Source organism: Hyla sarda, chromosome 8, assembly GCF_029499605.1.
Source record: "Hyla sarda isolate aHylSar1 chromosome 8, aHylSar1.hap1, whole genome shotgun sequence".
Taxonomy (NCBI): domain Eukaryota; kingdom Metazoa; phylum Chordata; class Amphibia; order Anura; family Hylidae; genus Hyla; species Hyla sarda.
The window spans coordinates 174,342,885-174,365,432 of NC_079196.1; the positions used below are offsets into that span (position 1 = coordinate 174,342,885).

At 49.1% G+C, this 22,548-nt stretch overlaps 1 protein-coding gene across 8 annotated transcripts in view; it reads left to right on the forward strand.

Annotated features, from left to right (window-relative positions):
* The window catches only part of VWA3A (von Willebrand factor A domain containing 3A), a 247,492-nt gene that overhangs the window by 140,932 nt on the left and 84,012 nt on the right, over positions 1-22,548 (forward strand). For all 8 annotated transcript variants that reach the window (XM_056534783.1, XM_056534789.1, XM_056534787.1 and 5 more), the window contains 3 exons: positions 7,736-7,867; positions 16,582-16,720; positions 18,207-18,310. In XM_056534783.1, the coding sequence (XP_056390758.1) occupies positions 7,736-7,867; positions 16,582-16,720; positions 18,207-18,310 (375 nt within the window). The remainder of the gene's footprint in view (positions 1-7,735; positions 7,868-16,581; positions 16,721-18,206; positions 18,311-22,548) is intronic.

Consider the following 22,548-nt stretch of genomic DNA (forward strand, 5'->3'; position numbering starts at 1 on the left):
GACTGAAGACTTCACTGAAGACTTCATTAGGTAAGTTCTTCTGACTAAGGTAAGTACTTCCCCCCTTTTTTTCTCCATAGGTATGGACTCGCAACCTCTGGAGACCCCCTGTTTTGGCCCACCTTCATTTATGGGGCTTGATTATACAGCGGCTGCACGTTATGCTGGGGGAGCAGTGGCACCTGAGGGGGCATATCTTATAAGGCACCTTACTTTATGGGCATATAGTATGGGGCACCTTATTATGTGGTGTGTGTGTGTGTTGGTGCAACTACTGCAGCGCCTTATTTGCGGCTGTCAGCCGCGGCGCTGCTCCGGGCCGGGCGCTCTCAGCGCCGGCTTACCTTCGTTATGTTTACAGCGCCTTATCGCGGGTGACAGCCGTGGCACTGCTACGAGCTGGGCGCTTCAGCGCCGGCTTACTTTCACTTTGGCCGCCCGCTCCATTCCCCTGAGCGCATATACGGCTAGGCAGATGCGCTCGGGACAAGGAGCGGGCACCATGACAGTTCTTCTTCGGCCGTCTGTAGCTCCGCCCACTGCGACCAATCAGCGCCATGGGCGCGATTTTCTATGTGAAGGGGTCTGTTACTGCGTGCCTTGCTTCAGGCATGCCCCTCCCTCCCTATTGGCTGGCCTGTTCAGTCTCTCTGGCTGCATGGAGCGAGTTCTCCTCACTGCAGCTGACAGGGGACACAAACCAGGGTGAGAAAGTTCCTGTCTTCTTTTTTCTCACATTATGTCTGTACCCAGAGCTGTTCCTCCCTCCAAACAGGAACATGGGCATTCAGTGACTTATTATATCTGTAAGCACTGTAATACCAAGATGTCTGGCTCTGCTGAGCCCTCTTGCCCTGCCTGCATCACTGCTCCCCCAGACCCCCTGGTGCCCCCTGATGCCCCTTCGGTCCCAGTGGGTTCAGCCGCTCCTCCAGCCTGGGTTTCTTCCCTGACCCAGTATATGGCTGACTTGACCCAAGTCTCCCGTTCGGTGGCTGAGGCCTCCCGGGAAATGGTGTCCGCCTTGAAGGGGTCTTCCCGGCGTAGGACCTCTAAGAGGGCCCGCTCCTCCTCTCCCCGTACTTCACGCTCTCATAAGCGTGCTAGGGGTGGCTCGTCTGACTCTTCCATTGAGTCTTCTGATAGACGTGAGCGTTCCCCTCGTGGGGCCCGCCTCCCCCTATCATCTGGGCACAAACGTCGCTCCTCCAGAGGACGTTCTCAGAGTCACCGTTCTGCTACGCCAGAGCCGCGTACCCGGTCTGGGTCACCCCCCTCAACTCATTCACATTCCCCTGGTGAACTGGTGGACGAGGCTTCCGAGCTGGCATCTGACTCAGAGGACCGCTCAGACTCAATTGCAACGGTGAACTCATTGGTGACAGCCATAAGATACACCTTTCACTTGGAGGACCTAGGATCTTTGGATGTCAATCCAAGAGTATCCTTTCATCGTGCTAAGCCAGCACCTCAAAGATTCAGCTCTCACGCTGACTTGGCGACATTCTGGAATCCGCATGGAAACATCCAGACAAGAGGTTCCCGGGAATCAAGTCAATTCAAGAAAGTTATCCATTTGACAAGGACTTTGTCGCTAAGGTGGTTTCCCCTCCATCAGTGGATCCACCAATCTCCCGGATCTCTAAGGCGACTACACTGCCTCTGGCAGATGCCGCTGCCTTCAAGGATTCCGCGGACAAGAATGTAGAATCTTTAGCGAAGTTCGCTTCTGAAGCAGCTGGCTCTTATGTTCTTCCCATCTTCGCCTCGACATGGGTGTCCAAGGCCCTGTCGGAGTGGTGCCATAAGCTCCATCAGGATATCTCAGCGGGATCCCCCCCCAGAGGATCTATCTGCTCTGGCTCTCCAATGCGCTAAAGCTGGGGACTTTCTGTGCACAGCTTCCATGCAGTCATCCCGTTGTTCTGCCTCTGCTGTGGGTCACCTAGCGGCTCTCCGCCGCTCTATGTGACTTAAAGCTTGGAATGCGGATGCCGCTTCCAAAAGGTCCCTCACTGAGCTTCTGGCCGTCTTTTTGGCAAACGCCTTGATGAGATTATTTCTGAGGCAACGGGAGGTAAGAGTTCCTTGTTACCTCAAAATAAGGCTCGCCCTACTTCCCAGAAGAAGTCCTTTTCCTTTCGGACCTCTGGCCCCAGTAAAGGGTCCGGGCAGGCGCCCTTGCGGGACAAGAAGGCTCCCTTGTTCCGCGCACGCCAGTCTTGGAAGTCGAACTCCAACCCGTCCGGCAGTTTTGCGCCCAAATCGGGCAACCGCGAACCCACTTCTGTATGAAGTGAGGCCCCCACCCGCGGTCGTCCAGATAGGTTATACCCTATCTGGACGACCTTCTCATCAAGGCTCCAACCAGAGCCCAGACTCTGGAAAATCTGGACATCACTCTCCACACTCTGACTCGCTTCGGGTGGATGGTCAACCAGGACAAGTCAGTCCTCTGTCCTACCCAGTCTCTAACCTTCCTGGGACTTTGATTCGACACGGCCTCTGCCCGAATTTGTCTTCCGCCGGACAAACGTCTGGCGCTCCGGTCGGGGGTCCGCTCCCTTCGGAGGCCGTACCCTTTGGAGGCCGTACCCTTTGCCCAGTTTCATTACCGCCCCCTTCAACTGGCGATTCTCTCTCGATAAAAGAGGTCTCCCCTGTCCCTCGATCTTCAGATTGTTCTCCCTCGCTGGGTCTGTCAGTCTCTGCTCTGGTGGCTCCGCTCCCCCCCCTTCTTCTCCAAGGGCGGTCCTTTCTTCCCCTTCACTGGCAGGTTGTTACAACGGATGCCAGCCTGTCGGGCTGGGGCGGTGTGTTCAGGGACTCTCCCGATAAACATATTGGAATTACAGGCAATTGTTCTTTGTCTTCTTCATTGGGAGTCCCGTATTCAGTCCCGTCCTGTCCGCGTTCAGTCGGACAATGCCACGGCCGTGGCATACATAACTCGTCAGGGCGGCAGTCGCAGCTCGGCAGCCATGGCCGAGGTGACCAAGATTCTCACCTGGGCAGAGAACAAAGTTCCGGCCATTTCGGCGATTCACATTCCGGGAGTGCTCAACTGGGAAGCGGACTTCCTTAGTCTGTCCTCTCCCGACCCCGGCGAGTGGTCTCTTCATCCGGAGGTCTTCGTGTAGCTCTGCGACCTCTGGGGCATTCCAGACGTGGACCTCTTCGCGTCCCGGCACCCTCAGGCTCTGGCCGTGGACGCCCTAGTGATTCCTTGGGCGGGGTTCGCCCTACCTTATCTGTTCCCTCCTCTTCCGCTCCTTCCCAGGGTGCTGAGGAAGCTCAAGGCAGAGGGCGTCTCCGCCATTCTGGTAGCTCCAGATTGGCCCCGAACCTCGTGGTACGCCGACGTAGTCAGGCTCCTGGACGACGCTCCTCTGCGCCTTCCGCTCCGCCCGGACCTACTCTCTCAGGGTCCTCTTTGCCACCCCAATTTACAGTCGCTGCATCTGACGGCGTGGCGGTTGAGACCGCGGTTTTGAGGGCCCGCAGGTTCTCTTCCCAAGTAATTCACACCATGCTCAAGGCTCGTAAGCCCTCCTCCGCAAGAATTTACCACCGCACTTGGCGGTCTTATTTTCGTTGGTGTGAAGCTCAGGACTTCTCCCTGGTGACCTTCTCGGTTCCCCGTCTTCTCTCTTTCTTGCAGTCGGGGCTGGAACTGGGGTTGTCTCTCAGTTCCCTTTAAAGGTCAGGTTTCGGCCCTTACTGTTCTTTTCCAGCGACCCCTGGCTTCTAATTCTCATGTCCGGACCTTCCTGCAAGGAGTGGCACACACTGCTCCTTCTTATCGGTCACCTTCTCCCCCTTGGGACTTGAATTTGGTTCTGAGGTCCCTCCAGGGTGCACCTCTTGTTGCTATCACCTCCATCCGGAGGGTGTCTGAACTGGCAGCTCTTTCCTGACGTTCTCCGTTTCTGGTGATCCACCAGGACAAGGTCGTCTTCCGGCCAGATCCCTCCTTTTTACCTAAGGTGGTCTCGGCTTTTCATCTCAATGAGGACATTGTCCTCCCGTCTTTTTGTCTGTCTCCTTCTCATCCTAAGGAGCGCTTACTACACAAGCTGGATGTAGTTCGGGCTGTTCGGTCTTATGTCTCCATCACTTCTTCGTTTCGTCAGTGTGATTCCTGTTTCGTCCTTACAGAAGGTCATCGCAAGGGTCAACCTGCTTCCAAGGCCACCATTTCTCGGTGGATTCGGTCCGCCATTTCAGAAGCCTATCGCTGTAAGGGGAAGATTCCTCCTTTCAGGGTTGTGGCTCATTCCACTCGTTCCGTTGGAGCATCCTGGGCTCTCCAGAATAGAGCCTCGGCCTCGCAGATTTGCAAGGCGGCTACCTGGTCATCTTTGCACATTTTCTCAAGGTTTTACCGAGTTCATACTTTCGCATCGGCTGATGCTAGTCTGGGTCGTAAAGTGTTGCAGGTGGCAGTGGATCGGCCGTCTACCTGAATACTTATCTGCCCACCCAAGGGACGGCTTTGGTACGTCCCACGGTCTGTGTCCCCCAATGGAGCCGATAGAGAAAAGGAGATTTTTTTAACACTTACCGTAAAATCTCTTTCTCGAATGATCCATTCGGGGACACAGCTCCCGCCCGTTTTGTATTTTTTTCCTTTGGTTCTCTGTCCGAGGGTGTGTTCAGTTATGTTTTTTCTTCTGGTCCTCGGACAGTTTTAGGGTTTTCTTTGACCTATTGGTCTCCTCCTATTGCTCTGGAACTTAAACTGACTAGCTCAGAGCCTGAAGGCGGGTATATCCTGCTGGGAGGAGCTGACTTTTTTTTTTATTACCATAGTGTCACACCTCCTTAGAGGCAGCAGCATACACCCACGGTCTGTGTCCCCCAATGGATCCTTCGGTAAGTGTTAAAAAATCTCCTTTTTCTCTTCTGCATAGTTGCGTGTGCATAGTTGTGATAGCCAAGGGAAGATTAAAAACAAAACTTTCTTCAAGAGCATTGATGGAAATAGCTATCTTGACTATACTAGCTGTCATTCCGAGAAATGGACCCAGAACCTCCCTTACGGGCAGTATAACCATGAACCAACCAGATTCAGAGCAAGATCCTTGACGGGAGATTTAGAGCCAAAGGGTACGCAAATCCCTTATCCAAAACAGCAAAAAGAAAGCAAGCAGTCTGGATCAAAGGACCTGCCTACAACCAAAACCATTTGACACTATAGAAAACACAGCCAAGGATAAACCATACTCCTAGAATTTTCTAACCACCTTTCCCACTGATCACAAAAATCTAAAAAAAATTTACAATCACATTGGAACATAGCGCTTCAGTAGGCATCGTTTTGATTGGTCCATACGACTTCCCAGGAAAGAGCTAATTGGTTATCCTTATGAACCAATGACAAGCGAAAAGGCTTAAAGGGTTACTCTGCCCCTAGACATCTTATCCCCTATCCAAAAGATAGGGGATAAGATGTCTGATCTCAGGGGCCCCGCTGCTGGTGACTCCCGGGATCTCGGCAGCAGCACCCCTCGCTCTGTGCGTAATGACGTGCAATACAGGGGCCGGAGCATTGTGACTTCAGGGCTTCGCTTCCTCATGACGTCACGGCCCGCCCCCTCAATACAAGTCTATGGGAAGGGGTGTGGCGGCTGTCACGCCCCCTCCCATAGATTTGCATTAAGGGGGAGGGCGGTGATGTCTGGGGATCGACTGATATAGTTTTTTTAGGGCCGATAGCCCATAACTTATACCGATATTCCGGTATAAGTTATCGGCTATTTATCCCCCCGCGACACCGCTGCAGATCATTGATTTAAAGCGGGCGCTTTAAATCAATGAACTGCAGCAGCTTTTGCAGGGCCATAGACCGCCGCCGCCACCCACTTCTTTCCCCCTGCCTGTCCTGGGGTCCTCCTGAGTCCTATCACCGCCGCTCCGCGCCCCCTACCGCCTCACCGCGACCCCTACCGCCCCACGCACCGCGACCGCCGCCGCACCGCACCCCCACCGCACCGCCCCAGCCCCATTGCCTCCCACATCCCCGGTTTTATAATTACCTGTTCCCGGGGCCCGGGGTCCACTCTACATCTGTCTCCGGTGGCGTCCTCCTGAGCTGTCACTGTGCGCACTGACGGTGACGTCACGTCACTAGTCATTGCGCACAGCGTAACGCAGAGCGCAGCAGGAGCCAGAAGTAGCGTGGACCCCTGCCCCCGGGAAAAGGTAATTATAAAACCGGGGATGGGGGGAGGCAATCAGGGGGGTGCGACGCGGTGTGGCGGGTCGGTGGGGGGGCGGTCGCGGTGCGTGGGGGCGGTGCGGGGGGCGAGGCATTATCGGATTATCGGCAAGGTAATCGTTATTATCGGCCGATAATATCAGCCAAACCGATAATCGGTCGATCCCTAGTGACGTCTCGAGGGGTCGGAGCCGTGACGTCACGATGCTCCGGATCCTGTATCGCCCTTCATTACGCAAGGAGCGAGTTAGCTCTGTGCAGTAATGACAGCCAGGTACTGCAGCCGAGATCCCGGGGGTCCCCAGCGGCGGGGCCCCTGATATCAGACATCTTATCCACTATCCTTTTGATAGGTGATAAGATGTCTAGGGGCGGAGTACCCCTTTAATACTAGAAGCCTTTTTGAACCGAATCCCGGGAAATTTCCATTGGTCGCTATTAAACCACGTGCCTTACACATCACATTGGAGATCCCCTTTGATTGGTTGCTGCTACACACCACCAAAGCAGCAATATTTTTTCCTATAAGTGAATTTGAAACGCACCCCGGGAAATAGCGATTGGTCGCTCACACACCACGTGACCGGCATCAAGAACATCACAGCAACTGACGTTACACTAGTACTATGAGCCGATTGTTCGCTCTCTTTATGAATGATTCAGCGGGAAAGTCAATCTACAAATGTTACTTTGGAACGAAATCCATGCCTCCAGAGGCAAACATCCATAACAAGCCACACAGATAATAACAAAACAGCAATGTATTAATGATAACACACTTACTATCTAGGAGTAATGAAATGTTTTAATTTTTTTTTTTAATCTATTATATTGTTAAGCATCTTTTAACCTGTACGACACTGACATTCGTTGCCGCCCACTTTGACCTCCGACCCCTCCAATTTTGGCGCTCAAAATATGTTATTTAAATCCTTACTGTGATGTGTGTATACTAGATAACTTTTAGCAATTGAATAAGAGGGAGCATACCCCCGAAATGCGTCTTGCAATATCTTATAAAAGTTTCATGTGTTAAATAAAAATACACTGTTACTTTTTACTCGGACTCAACTCCTAATGTGAATCTACAAAGGCACATTACCGACCCCCAAAAAGAGACCGGTCTACCCCTTCAGGCTGTAGCCCGTGATTCCACAATTATACCCCACAAAGAGGGGTGATACGCATGAAACCAAGGTTCACACATGGTGAGCATATTTTCAATTCAAGGGCATTTCGGGGTTCTTAGCCCACGGAATTACATGAGGTGCCGACCTAATTCCTATTTTTCTGTACACTTATCCTTCTATTGAAGGGGGCATGGCAGATGTCATGCCCCCTTCCATAGACTTGCATTGAGGGGGAGCGGCCGACCCCTGCAGTGAGCACACAGCGTTCGGAACTAAATGTTCCAAATGCTGGCCAGTGGAGTACCCCTTTAATTCCTACTTCAATGATCCATCACCAGCAAATTGTCATATTGACTAAAACTATTTGGTTTATGTTTTTAAACAGGATGAGATTTATGCAAGCACTGATATTAAGTTAGTATTCAAAGAAGTTCAGAAAGCAATAAAAGTCTTGAACAAGATCAAGGAACTGCGGCAAGGAAAACTGGATGACACCTGCATCAGTATAATACAAGAGGTGAGCCGATTTTAAATTATTGCTCATATCTTTGGCTAACACATTAACATCACGTCTCTAGCTATATTAGCCATGCCATGCAAGTTACAACCAAAGTGGATCTATAAGTAAAAGCTTTATAGTGACATTAGATGCATGTGTAAAGACCTACAGCATTGACTGATGGGTTCTAGTAGATTATGCTCAGAAAATAAAACAATAGGACATTTTGGGAAATAAATGATGTTATATAGTATGAATCTATATGCTTGAAAATGTGTCAGAACTTGGTTATAGTGAGCTGTTAAGGCTATGTTCATTTTGCAAATTCACTATAGTATGCTGCTGGTAAACATTGGTTTACCAGCTAAAAAGTATTCAGACATATACTGTGGCATACCCACAATGGGCTCATTAACCCCTCTACACGTAGGACGTAAATGTACGTCCTGGTGAGCTGGTACTTAATGCACCAGGAAGCACATTTATGTCCTGTACATGACCGCAAGCATCGGAGCGATGCTGAGGTCATGCGTAGCAGTTCCCGGCTGCTGATAGCAGCCAGGGACCCGCCGGTAATGGCTGACATCCGAGATCGCACGGATGTCTGCCATTAACCCCTCAGATGCTGTGATCAATACAGATCACGGCATCTGCGGGAGTGCGGTCAGAAAAATGCATGATCGGATCACCCGAACATCTGTAATGGCGGACGGAGGTCCCCTCACCTGCCTCCGTCCGTCTCCCGGCATCTTCTGCTCTGGTCTGAGATCGAGCAGACCAGAGCAGAAGATAGCCGATAACACTGATCAGTGCTATGCCCTATGCATAGCACTGAATAGTATTAGCAATCAAATGATTGCTATTAATAGTCCCCTATGGGGACTATTAAAGTGTAAAAATAAAAGTAAAAAAATTTGAAAAATCCCCTCCCCCAATAAAAATGTAAATTGTTATTTTTTTCCCCATTTTACCCCCAAAACGTAAAAAAAAAAAATATTTTAATAAACATATTTGGTATCGCCGTGTGCATAAATATCCGAACTATTAAAATATAATGTTAATTATCCCGTACAGTGAACGGTGTGAACGTAAAGAGAAAAAAATCCAAAATTGCTGCTTTTTTATAACATTTTATTCCCCAAAAAATTGATAAAAAATTTATTAAATGTTTTATATATGCAAATGTGGTATAAAAAAAAAGTAAAGATCACGGTGCCAAAAATGAGCCCTCTTATTGCTGCTTATATGGAAAAATGAAAAAGTTATAGGTCAGCACAATTTTTAAACGCACTAATGTGGTTAAAAAGTTTGCAATAATAGAAAAGTATGTAATCATGGTATCATTTTGATCGTATTGACTCACAGAATAAAGAAAACGTGTCTATTTTACCATAAAGTGTACAGCATGAAAACGAGACCTTCCAAAATTAGCAAAATTGCAGTTTTCTTATCAATTTCCCCACACAAATAGTATTTTTTTAGTTGCGCCATACATTTTATGGAAAATGAGTGATGTTATTACAAAGGACAACTGGTTGCGCAAAAAAACAGCCCACATAATAGTCTGTGGATGAAAATATAAAAGAGTTGTGATTTTTAGAAGGCGAGGAGGAAAAAAACGAAAACGTAAAAATAAAATTGTCTGAGTCCTTTAGGGCCAAATGGACTGAGTCCTTAAGGGGTTAAAGGACCAAACATAATCTTCCAGTTGAATGCTTGATTGATTTTTTTTTTTCAGCGCTTTTGAGTCCCATGCAAAAAAAAGGCAGGAAAGCAGTGAATTAAAGGTGGTCTACTCCAAGAACATAGCCAGTATGCACAATAAATAACAATTTTTCTCTATCGGCTCCATTGGGGGACACAGACCGTGGGTGTATGCTTCTGTCTCTAGGAGATGTGACACTATGGCAACAAAAACAGTTGGCTCCTCCCAGAGGGAAATATCCGCCTTCAGGCTCTGAGCCAATCAGTTTAAGCTTAGTGTCTGAAGGAGATGGACGGGTCTGGTTTGCTCTAGACCAGATCTCTGGCTAGGAGCTCTCAGAGGCGCGAAGCAGCCTCCACTCAGCGCCGTGAGCGTGATTTTCAGTTAGAAGGGGTCAGTTAGTGAGTGCCTTGCTTCAGGCACGCCCCTCTCTTCCTATTGGCTGGCCTGTTCACTCTCTTTCTAGCTGCTCAGAGCGAGTTCTCCTCACTGCAGCTGACAGGGGACACAGACTAGGGTGAGAAAGTTCCTATCTCCTTTTTTCTTTCTACATTATGTCCGTATCCAGAGCTGTTCTTTCCTCTAAACAGAAACCTGGAACTTCCGTGACTTACTATCTCTGTAAGCACTGTAATACCAAGATGTCTGGCTCTGCTGAGCCCACTTGCCCTGCCTGCTCCACTGCTCCCCCAGACCCCTGGTACCCCCTGATGTTCCTTCGGTCCCGGTGGGTTCAGCTGCTCTACCAGCATGGGTTTCTTCCCTGTCCCAGTATATGACTGACTTGACCAAAGTCTCCCGTTCGGTGGCTGAGGCTTCCCGGGAAGTGGTGTCCGCCTTGAAGGGGTCTTCCCTGCGCAGGACCTCTAGAGGACGTTCTCGGAGTCGCCCCTCTGCCATGCCAGAGCCGCGTACTCGGTCAGGGTCGCCCCCCTCCAGGACTGCCTCTACTCATTCTCATTCCCCTGGTGAACTGGTGGACGAGGCTTCCGAGCCGGCATCTGACTCAGAGGACCGCTCGGACTCAATTGCGACGGTGAAGCAGCTGGCTCTTCTCTTCTTCCCATCTTCGCCTTGACATGGGTGTCCAAGGGCCTGGCGGAGTGGTGCCGAAAGCTTCATCAGGATATCTTAGTGGGATCCCCCCCCCCAGAGGATCTATCTGCTCTGGCTCTCCAATGCTCTAAAGCTGGGGACTTCTTGTGCACAGCTTCCATGCAGGCAGCCCGTTGTTCTGCTTTTGCTATGGGTCACCTAGCGGCTCTCCGCCGCTCTATGTGGCTTAAAGCTTGGAATGCGGATGCCGCTTCCAAAAGGTCTCTCACTGAGCTTCCCTTTACGGGCGGCCGTCTTTTTGGCAAACGGCTTGATGAAATTATCTCTGAGGCAACGGGAGGTAAGAGTTCCTTGTTACCTCAAAATAAGGCTCACCCTACTTCCCAAAGGAAGCCCTTTTCCTTTTGGTCCTTTCGGACCTCTGGCTCTAGCAAAGGGTCAGGGCAGGCGCCCTCGCGGGACAGGAAGGCTCCCTCATTCTGGCCACGCCCGTCTTGGAAGTCGGACTCCTACCGGTCCGGCCGCTTTGCGCCCAAATCAGGCAACTGCAAGCCCACTTCTGCATGAAGTGAGGCCCCCACCCACGGTTTCTTCTCGGGTGGGAGGTCATCTCTTGTTTTTTCGAGACATTTGGACCTCTCACATTCAGGACTCTTGGGTCAGGGATGTGGTGTCCAACGGTTACCGGATCGAATTCGCCTCCCTTCCGAGGGATTGCTTTTTTCGCTCTCAGGCCCCCCGGTCTCCTCCTCTGGCGAAGCAATTTCGAGCGGCTCTCCAGTCTCTGCTTCTTCAGGGGGTTATTGTTCCCGTTCCTCCAGGGGAACGGTTTCAGGGTTTCTATTCAAATCTTTTTGTGGTTCCTAAGAAGGACGGTTCTGTGCATCCAATTTTGGACCTCAAGCGTCTCAACCATCACCTTCTCATCCGGCACTTCCGAATGTAATCTCTCCGTTTGGTGGTGGCGTCCCTGGAACAAGGGGAGTTCCTTTCATCAGTGGACATCAAGGATGCCTACCTCCATGTGCCAATATTCCCAGGCCATCATTGGTACCTCCGCTTTGCGGTTCCGGAGGGGAACTTTCAATTTGTAGCTCTCCCCTTCAGTCTAGCCATGGCTCCTCGGGTCTTTACCAAGATCCTTGCGCCAGTGATGGGCCTGTTACCGTCGAGGGGAATCTCGGTGATACCCTATCTGGACGACCTTCTCATCAAGGCTCCAACCAGAGCCCAGACTCTGGAGAATCTGGACGTCACTCTCCATACTCTTACTCGCTTCGGGTGGATGGTCAACCTGGACAAGTCAGTCCTCCGCCCTACCCAGTCTCTAACCTTCCTGGGACACGGCATCTGCCCGGATTTGTCTTCCGCCGGACAAACGTCTGGCGCTCCGGTCGGGAGTCCACTCCCTTCGGTCCCGGGTATCAGTCTCCATCCGCACTTGTATGGAAGTCCTGGGTCGGATGGTGGCAACTATGGAGGCCGTACCCTTTGCCCAGTTTCATTACCGCCCCCTTCAACTGGCGATTCTTTCCCATGGAACAGGTCTCCTCTGTCCCTCGATCGTCAGATTGTTCTCCCTCGCAGGGTCCGTCAGTCTCTGCTCTGGTGGCTCCGCTCCCCCCTTCTTCTCCAAGAGCGGTCGTTTCTTCCCCTTCACTGGCAGGTTGTTACAACAGATGCCAGCCTGTCGGGCTGGGGCGGCGTGTTCAGGGATTGGATGGTTCAGGGACTCTGGTCTCCCCAGGAGACCCTTCTTCCGATAAACATATTAGAATTACGGGAGATTCTTCTTTGTCTTCTTCATTGGGAGTCCCGTCTTCAGTCCCGTCCTGTCCGCGCTCAGTCGGACAACGCCACGGCCGTGGCGTACATAAATCGACAGGGCAGCACTCGCAGCTCGGCAGCCATGGCCGAGGTGACCAAGATTCTCACCTGGGAGGAGAGCAAGGTTCCGGCCATTTCGGCGATTCACATTCCGGGGGTGCTCAACTGGGAAGTGGACTTCCTCAATCGGTCCTCATCCGACCCCGGCGAGTGGTCTCTACATCCAGAGGTCTTCGCACAACTCTGCGACCTCTGGGGCATTCCGGACGTGGACCTCTTCGCGTCCCGGCACAATCGGAAGATCCTTCCTTTTGTGTCCAAGTCCCGGGACCCTCAGGCTCTGGCCGTGGACGCCCTAGTGATTCCTTGGGCGGGGTTTGCCCTACCCTATCTGTTCCCTCCTCTTCCGCTCCTTCCCAGGGTGCTGAGGAAGCTCAAGGCGGAGGACGTCCCCGCCATTCTGGTAGCTCCAGATTGGCCCGAAGGTCGTGGTACGCCGGCGTAGTCAGGCTCCTGGACGACACTCCACTGTGCCTTCTGCTCCGTCCGGACCTGCTCTCTCAGGGTCCTCTTTGCCACCCCAATTTACAGTCGCTGCATTTGACGGCGTGGCGGTTGAGACCGCGATTTTGAGGGCCTGCGGGTCCTCTTCCCAAGTCATTCACACCATGCTCAAGGCTCGTAAGCCCTCCTCTGCAAGAATTTACCACCGTACTTGGCAGTCTTATTTTAGTTGGTGTGAAGCTCAAGACTTCTCCCCAGTAACCTTCTCGGTTCCCAGTCTTCTCTCCTTTTTGCAGTCGGGGTTGGAACTAGGGTTGTCTCTCAGTTCCCTTAAAGGTCAGGTTTTGGCCCTTACTATTCTTTTCCAGCGGCCCCTGGCTTTTAATTCTCATGTCCGGACTTTCCTTGAAGGAATGACGCATGCTGTTCCTCCTTATCGGTCACCCTCTCCCCCTTGGGACTTGAATTTGGTTCTGAGTGCTCTCCAGGGTGCACCCTTTGAACCCCTTAGAGAGGTGTCTCTCCGCCTCCTTTCTTGGAAAGTGGCGTTTCTTGTTGCTATCACCTCCATCCGGAGGGTGTCTGAATTGGCAGCTCTCTCCTGCCGTTCTCCGTTTCTGGTGATCCACCAAGACAAGGTTGTTTTCCGGCCAGATCCCTCCTTTTTGCCTAAGGTGGTTTCGACCTTTCATCTCAATGAGGACATTGTCCTCCCGTCTTTTTGTCCTGCTCCGTCTCATCCTAAGGAGCGCTTACTACACAAGCTGGATGTAGTTCGGGCTGTTCGGTCTTATCTCTCCATCACTTCTTCGTTTCATCAGTGTGATTCCTTTTTCGTCCTTACGGAAGGTCGTCGCAAGGGACAACCTGCTTCCAAGGCCACCATTTCTCGGTGGATTCGGTCTGCCATTTCGGAGGCCTATCGCTGTAAGGGGAAGATTCCTCCTTTCAGGGTTGTGGCTCATTCTACCCTCGGCCTCGCAGATTTGCAAGGCGGCTACCTGGTCGTCTTTGCACACTTTCTCGAGGTTCTACCGAGTTCATACCTTCGCATCGGCTGATGCTAGTCTGGGCCGTAAAGTGTTGCAGGCAACAGTGGAACGGCCGTCTGCCTGACTGCTTATCTGCCCACCCAAGGGACTGCTTTGGTACGTCCCACGGTCTGTGTCCCCCAATGGAGCCGATAGAGAAAAGGAGATTTTTTAACACTTACCGTAAAATCTCTTTCTCGAAGGATCCATTGGGGAACACAGGTCCCACCCTTTTGGGATTTTCCTTGGTTCTCTGTCCGAGGGTGTGTTCAGTTATGTTTTTTCTTCTGGTTCTCGGACAGTTTGGGGTTATTCTTGACCTGTTAGTCTCCTCCTATTGCTCTGGAACTTAAACTGATTGGCTCAGAGCCTGAAGGCGGGTATATCCTGCTGGGAGGAGCCAACTGTTTTTTTTGCCATAGTGTCACATCTCCTAGAGACAGCAGCATACACCCACGGTATGTGTCCCCCAATGGATCCTTCGAGAAAGAGATTTTACGGTAAGTGTTAAAAAATCTCCTTTTCACTTGAAATCTGTTCTGGATGAGGGGTGGTCTTCTCAAAGAGCTGGTCTTTTAGAGAGATGTAACTGTATATGTTTAGAAAACAGCATTTGGTTAGTTAAAGGGGTAAAAATATTTTTCCATATAAAAATCTTGATCCTTCCAGTACTTATCAGCTGCTTTATGCTTCAGAGAAAGTTGTGTAGTTCTTTCTAGTCTGATCACAGTGCTCTCTGCTGCCACTTCTGTTCATGTCAGAAACTGTCCGAAGCAGGAGAGGTTTGCTATGGGGATTTGCTCCTGCTCCAGACAGTTCCTTACCAGGGGTGGACTGACAACTTATGGGGCTCCCGGGCAATTGATTATCATGGGGCCCCCCCATGCACCCATCCATGTGTAAGCCACACCCATATAGATGCCCCTTCAAAATATAATAAATAAATATTTTCATATATAAAGAAAATATAGAAACCATTTTAGTAAAATTTAAAAGAAACAACGCAATTTTGCAATTTTGGGGGGCGGAGTTCGTTTCTATACAGTAAATTTTAGGGTAAAATTACACATTATCTTTATTCTGTGGGTCAATATGATTAAAACGATACCCAAATTATGTAAGTTTTGTTTTATTTTACTACATTTTGTAAGAAAATTAAAATGCATACATTTGTCCTTTTCTGACCCCTATGACACTTTTATTTTTCTGTATACATGGCTGTATGAGGCTAATTTTTTTTGCGCCGTGACCTGTAGTTTGTATGGGTACCATTTGTGTTTAGATGGAAATTTTTGACCGCTGATATCACCGCTGACATCCCCCCTGATATCACCGCTGACATCCCCCCTGATATCACCCCCCCCCCCCCCCCCAACATCGCCCCCTGACAAGTAATGTATGTATACAGTGACCCCACCAGCAGATTAGTGAGTGCAGCTCTGGAGAATAACAGATGTAATTACTGTATATCAATGTCTTCCAACCAGTGTGCCTTCAGCTGATGCAAAACTACAACTCCTAGCATGCTGGGAGTTGTAGTTTAACAACAGCTGGAGGCACCCTGGTTGGGAAGCACTGCTGTATACAGTGACCTCACAACAGCAGACTGCAGTAAGAACTCACCAGGAACACTCTTCTCTCCTGGCTGCTCTGCTTAACAGGACCTTCAGCTTTGATTGTGACATCACCACAGGTCCTTAACCTCCAGCATTCAGATGGTATAGAGCTGGTTCTGGTCAGGCTGTCACTGCCAGTATGTTGTGTGTGGTGATCGCTGATTCTCAGTGACTACCCGATTTATAAAAAAAAAAATTAATTAAATGTATTGGCAGCTGCGGGCCCCAACTCAGTGGGGCAATGCCCGAGTGCCATGGCCTTGTCAGTCTGCCCATGTTCCTGACATGGACAGAGGTGGAAGCAGAGAACACTGTGGTCATACTGGAAAAAACTACACAACTTCTTCTGGAGTGAGCATACAGCAGCTGATAAGTACTTTTAGGTTTAGATAGAAGCAATTTAAAAATCTTTCTGGCACCAGTTAATAAAAAAAAAAAAAAAAAAAAGAGGTTTAAAGAGGTTTTCTGGCAGAAGTTATTTTTTTATTTTTATTTTTAATAAAGATCCCCAGATTGTCTGCTTTTAAAGAAAAGCTTTACTTGCCTCCCATGATCCCATGGTGCCTTTGGTATTGCTGCTCTTGCCCTGAAGTGATCCTGTTGCTGGTGTTGTGGCTCAATTCGTCAAATTGCCATTCAGCCAATCACTGGCTGAGGGTGACACCTCTATGACGAGCGATACTCTGCACTGTGGTGCACTGACCCCTGGCATCAGAAAGAGGATTACAGTGGGGTCCAGAGCAGCGATACCGGGGGAGCACTGGAGGAAAGTTGAGGTTTCTTATATATTTCAAAGAGCCTGGGCATCTTTATTTAAAAATAAAAAATAAAAGCCTTCCACAAGTACAGTGTGGTATAGATCAGAAGACCTTTGTCCATATCCTGACTTTACCAGCCATGTAGTGCACTTAATAGTTGTGAACATTGCCTTAATAGGAATTAGTTGTCCAATTTAGATATGTAAAATTACTAATTCAAAATCTATTTTCACAGATATCAACTGAGGTTGCCAAAATACCTACCTCTGCATTTCTTCCGAAACCACCCAATCACAGTGCACCGCTGAATGTGGACATTCCCAATTTTTCACCCAGAACATCAGCTGAATGGCTTAAGAAAAATGGCCTAAAAGGTTATGTGAATTCTTAACTTGAATAAAAAAAAATTAAAAAAATAGGCACAGGGATATTTCTTTGAGAAGACCACCTAATGTTGTATTAAAAACTGGTCTTTTATGAGGGTGGTTTTCTCAAAAAGGTGGCCACTATGCAAAATGTATGGTGGACTGAATATCTGTCACACAAAATCAGGATAAGGAGGGGGTCTTCTCATGTAAGACAGGTACCACTATCTTGCTACCTTAAAGGGGTACTCTGCCACTAGACATCTTATCCCCTATCCAAAGGTTGCAGCATCCCAGATATCCGGTGCACGGAGCAAACTTCGCTCTGTGTTGGATGACTGGCAATGCGGGTTGGAGGCCCGTGATGTCACGGCCACGCTCGCTCTTGAGGTCACATCCATGCCCCTCAATGCAAGTCTATGGGAGGGGGTGTGACATCAGTCACGCCCCCTCCCATAGACTTGCATTGAGGGGGCGTTGCCGTGACATCACAAGCCTCCGATGCTGCACCCTACACTCTAATCGAATGCCGGGTGCAGCAGGGAGACCACAGGGGTCCCCAACGGCGGGTGCCCAAAGATCAGACATCTTAGCCTCTAGATAGGGGATAAGATGTCTAGGTTCGGAGTACCCCTATAAGTTGTCTGATTCTGTTGCCAGTCTTCCCAATGATCACACGATTTCCGCGTTTCCTGCGCAAATTAAAAAGCAGAAAATAGTACTTGTTTCAAAGCTTTTTGTCCCCAAAATGAACCCAGAGCATCACACCTTGTTACAGGGCACCACACTCTTCTGCTGTCATTCACACTACTCATCCCAAGCTCCTTTACAGCCATGCGGATAAAATGAAGTGACATCCATCCTGAACATTTTTAGCTCTAAATTGTAGTCTCACTTTTCTAATCCCTGAGGCTGACAAGTCTTGCGGTAGCCACTAGCTTTTATTTTTCACAGTCTCAATCTCCTTACAGTTCAAATCACAAAGCATGAATGTTATAGCTGACGCAGGGACTTCTCAGTTTCCATTCTAGTGAATTGTTAAATAGTATAGTGACAGGAGGTTTAGATGTAGGTCATAAAGCCGTCACCTTCTGTAGCCCCCAATATAATACTTCCTTTAATCTTAAAGGGGTACTCCTCTGCCCCATCGTTCAGAACATTTTGTTCCGAACACTTGAAGCCGGCGGCGGGGTAGTGATGTCACGACCAAGCCCCTCGTGACGCCACCCCACACCCCCTCAATGCAAGTCTATGAGAGGGGGCACGCCCCCTCTCATAGATTTGCATTGAGGGGTGTGGTTGTGACATCAAGATGGGGGCATGGTCATGACATCACTACCCAGCTGCAGGACCCCCCCCCCTGATCAGACATCTTATCCATAAGATGTCTAGGGGCAGAGTACCCCTTTAACTGATCTCGGGAATCCTTATATTTTATTTTGACTAAAAGCATATGCTATGCCCAATAGAACGATGAGTGTTATTTTTTATGCAGCCAAAAAGATGACCCTCTATCAAATACTAGCCCCTAATGCGTATTCCACACTGGAGGAATTTGTGCCTATACTTCAGAAAACTGTCTCTTCTACTCTTCTTGAGGTAAGCTACATTTTTTTTTATTTATTTTTTTTGAACAAATATTCTATCAAGCCTGTGAGTTTCAGTTACGTAAATGGTATGACGCAGTAACATCTATAGAGACTAATCTAAGTATACTTATGCAGAAACAAAGTCACCTCCTTTGCTTTCTATAGCTAACATCTACTCCTCTCTCATTGCGACACTTTTTTTTAATCCTTTTTATGATAACTTTTAATTAACTTTTCCATCATATTCATTCACATTTTCCATCAAATTTATGTCTTTATGCATCAGAAATGCGCCAAAGTACACCAAATTGAGCCAACGTTTTTAACCTCTCTAATGAACATGAAATACCACAGCCTGAGTAGATACCGAAAGTGGAGAAAAAAATTCATAAATGACTCGGATTTGGGAGAAAAAAAAAATGAAAACCTCGCCCACATTTTGGAAAAAGAAGCGTTAATTTTTAACGTAAATTTGTTTTCCCTTAGTCCTAACAGCAGCACAAGTGGGGTGTTCTGCCCCTGTGAAGCTGGCAGGACGGTGGAATTTTTAATTCTGCCCAAGTAATTAAACATTTAATTAGTACCCCATATAAGGCCTCCTCCCTTAGGCCACATTGCTTTATAACAAGTAACAAACAAAAATATACGGGCGGGAAATTTGTGTGCTGCTGTTAGGACTAAGGGAAAACAAATTTACGTTAAAAATTAACGCTTCCCTTACGTCCTAACCAGCAGCACAAGTGGGGACTTAGCAAGTAACAACACAAATAGGGAGGGACTACGGCAGAGTGGCACTTAGGATTGATTGCCCAAAGGCCAACTCTTCCGATCGTTTGGCATTGACCCTGTAATGACTAATAAACGTATTATGGGTGCCCCAGGAGGCAGCCGCACAGATTTGATCAAGAGGAACAGCTTTCCTTTCTGCAAAGGAAGTAGAGACTGCCCTAGTAGAATGGGCAGTAACAAAGGTAGGAGGAGTTAAGTCCTGGGCTACAAAGGCCTCCCGGATTGCCTCCTTAATCCATCTACTCAGAGAGGGTTTAGAGGCTTTAAGACCTTTGTTCTTCCCTGAAAAAGAAACAAGAAGTTGCTCCGATCTTCTAAATTCTTCAGTTCTGGAGATGTAGACTCTGAGAATTCTTGAGATGTCCAGAGTGTGGTCAGCAACTTCCTCGGGAGAAGCTGGATTAGGACACAGAACTGGAAGGGATATGACCTGGTTGGTGTTGGAAAACGTCGGAACCTTAGGAACAAAGGTGGGTAAATATCTCAACAGGACTCTGTCCTGGAGAAACAATGTATAAGGCTCAAGGGCCGAAAGGGCCTGAAGCTCGCCAACCCTTTTGGCTGAGGTTATGGCCAACAAGAAGGTGACTTTAAGGGACAAATACCTAAAATCGACTTCTTCTAGCGGTTCAAAGGGATGAGAGCATAACCCTTTAAGAACAGTAGGCAAATCCCATTTGGGAATGGGTCTGAGAACTGTAGGTTTAAGTCTTTCAGCACCCTTAAGGAATCTTTTGATTAGAGATTCTTGTGATAAGGACCTGCCTAAAAAGGCAGAGAGTGCTGAGACTTGTACCTTTAGAGTGGATGGGCTAAGACCCTTGTCAAGGCCATCCTGAAGAAACCGTAGTATTGCAGAAAGAGGAGGATCTGAGGTTACTACCTCTTTCGTAGCACACCATTGAAGGAAAATCTTCTTTATCCTGGAATAGACCTTATTTGTAGACTCTGCTCTAGAGTGTGCAATGGTTCTCAAGACCTCCGCAGGAAGCCCACTACTTAGTAGGGTCCTGTCAATCTCCAGGCTGTCAGATTGAGTCTCCTCAGATCTAGGCAGGAGCCTGTGTAGTGAGACACAAGGTTCTGCACGTGGGGAAGCCTCCAATAACACCCCTGACTCATCCTCATGAGTTGGGTGAACCAGGACCTCTTGGGCCAGAATGGTATGATGGCAATCACTGAGGTCTGGTCTTGCCTGACTTTCATCAATACCTTCGGTATCATGGAAAGTGGAGGGAATATGTAGGCCAGCCTGAATCTCCATGGAATGGACAGAGCGTCTATCGCCACTGGGTTGTCCTCTTTGTAAAGAGAGCAGAATTTGTTCACCTTGGCGTTCAGACGAGTTGCCATGAGATCTCTCTCTGGCATACCCCACCTTAAGGTTATCTTCTTGAAGATGTCTTCGTTCAGGGACCATTCTCCTTGGACCGGAAGCCCGCGACTTAGACGATCTGCCACTATATTGAGATCCCCCTTGATGTGGATCGCAGAAAGGTGGGTTAGATTGAGCTCTGCCCAAGAGAGGATCAGTCCGGTCTCCTTGAGGAGCACTTGGGACTTCGTGCCACCCTGTCTGTTGATGTAAGCCACTACCGTGGTGTTGTCTGACTGGACTCTTACCGCCTTCCCTAGAACAAGAGGCGTGAAGTGGAGGAGAGCTAGACGAACTGCCCTCAGGTCTCTCATGTTGGAGGAGAGAAGTCTCTCCTGAGGGGACCAGATACCTTGTACCGGAATCTCGTCCAGGTGGGCTCCCCAGCCCAGAAGGGAGGCGTCCGTTGTCAAAGTTATCCAACGAGGTTGAATCAAGGACTTCCCATCTGTCAGATCCCTCCACCATCTGAGGGATGCTCGGACTTCGGGCGACAGGGTGCATTTTCTGTCCAACCCTCTGGGGTTGTGGTTCCAGACAGTCAAGACCTGATCTTGTAGAGGTCGTAGATGCCATAGGGCCCAGGGAACTGCCTCTGCAGATGCTGACATGTGACCCAACATCTTCATCAGAGTTCTGATGGATACCCTGCGAGGGACCATTAGAAACTCGGCGGCTCTTATGACTCGTTCTCTTCTTTCTGTAGTGAGGGACAAAGTCATCTGAGAATAGTCGAGAACGAAGCCCAGAAACTTTCTGGAGGTGGCAGGGATTATTTCGGATTTTTCCCTATTTATAATCCAGCCCAGACGCTGGAGAAAATCTAGAGCCAGATGAAGATGGGAATGTAGCACGTCTAGAGTAGCGGCCTTTAGAAGCCAGTCGTCTAGGTAAGGTATAATCTCTAGACCTCTTAATCTGAGGGCAGAGACTACCGGAGCCACCACCTTTGTGAAGGTGTGGGGAGCAGAAGTGATGCCGAAGGGCAACACAGCAAACTGGAAATGCCTTACCACACCTCTTATGGAGACAGCAACCCTCAAGAATTTCCTGTGGGCAGGAAAAATAGGAACATGAAGGTAAGCATCCTTCAGGTCGATAGTAACCATAAGATCTAGAGGGGCCAGAATGCTGATGACAGAGCGAATGGTCTCCATCCTGAACCTTCTTTTCCTTATGAACCGGTTCAAATAGCGCAGATCTATGATCATACGCCAATCGCCTGACGGTTTCGGCACCAGAAAGATCGGGGAGTATACCCCTGAACCCCTTTGATCGGGGGGAACGTCTTCCAAAGCCTGCTTTTCTATGTATTGGAGAACAGAGTTCTCTAGAATAGCCTGCTTTGGCTGAGGGAGTAGTTTTGTTAACACAAATTTTCTTGGAGGAAGGGACGTAAACTCTATTTTGTAACCTGACTGGATAACATCTAGTACCCAGGGATCTTGGATTTCTTTCATCCAAGCTGGAAGAAATAAACATAAATGACCTCCTACCGGAGGGGGATTGGTAGATGACTTCTCTACCTGACATAGAAGGGAAGGGAGAGGGGAAACGTTGGGGGGTTCTAGAGAAGAGTCACAGCTCGGCTTTTCGATCTTTACCACGGCCACGGCCCCCTCCACGCTTCTGGTTGGACTGGCGCTTTTGGGATCTGGAAGAGCCCTGGTACCTCCCTCCCCTTGCTCTGCCCTTACCCCGAAAGGATTGGACAGGTAAGGATTTTCCTTTTTCTTTCCGCATATCCTTCCATGATGCGGTCTAATTCGGACCCAAAAAGCCAATTGGGCTCAAGAGGCATACCACAAAGATTAAATTTGGAGGTATTGTCCGCCATCCAGGGGCGTAACCCTGAGGGGCGCCTACTAGCCGAAGAGAGTCCCATAGACTTGGCCGCAAGCTTGAGGTGCTGTTGGGTCGATTCACAGAGAAAGTCCACTCCTAGAAGCAGTGTTTTAAAACTGTCCAGGATATCTTCCCTGGCAACATTTCCCTCAATCTCGGACTGGATCCGAAGAACTCTATCCTTCACGAATTCAGCAACTTCGTTAGAAGCGATAGCCACAGTAGCAGAAGCTGAAGTC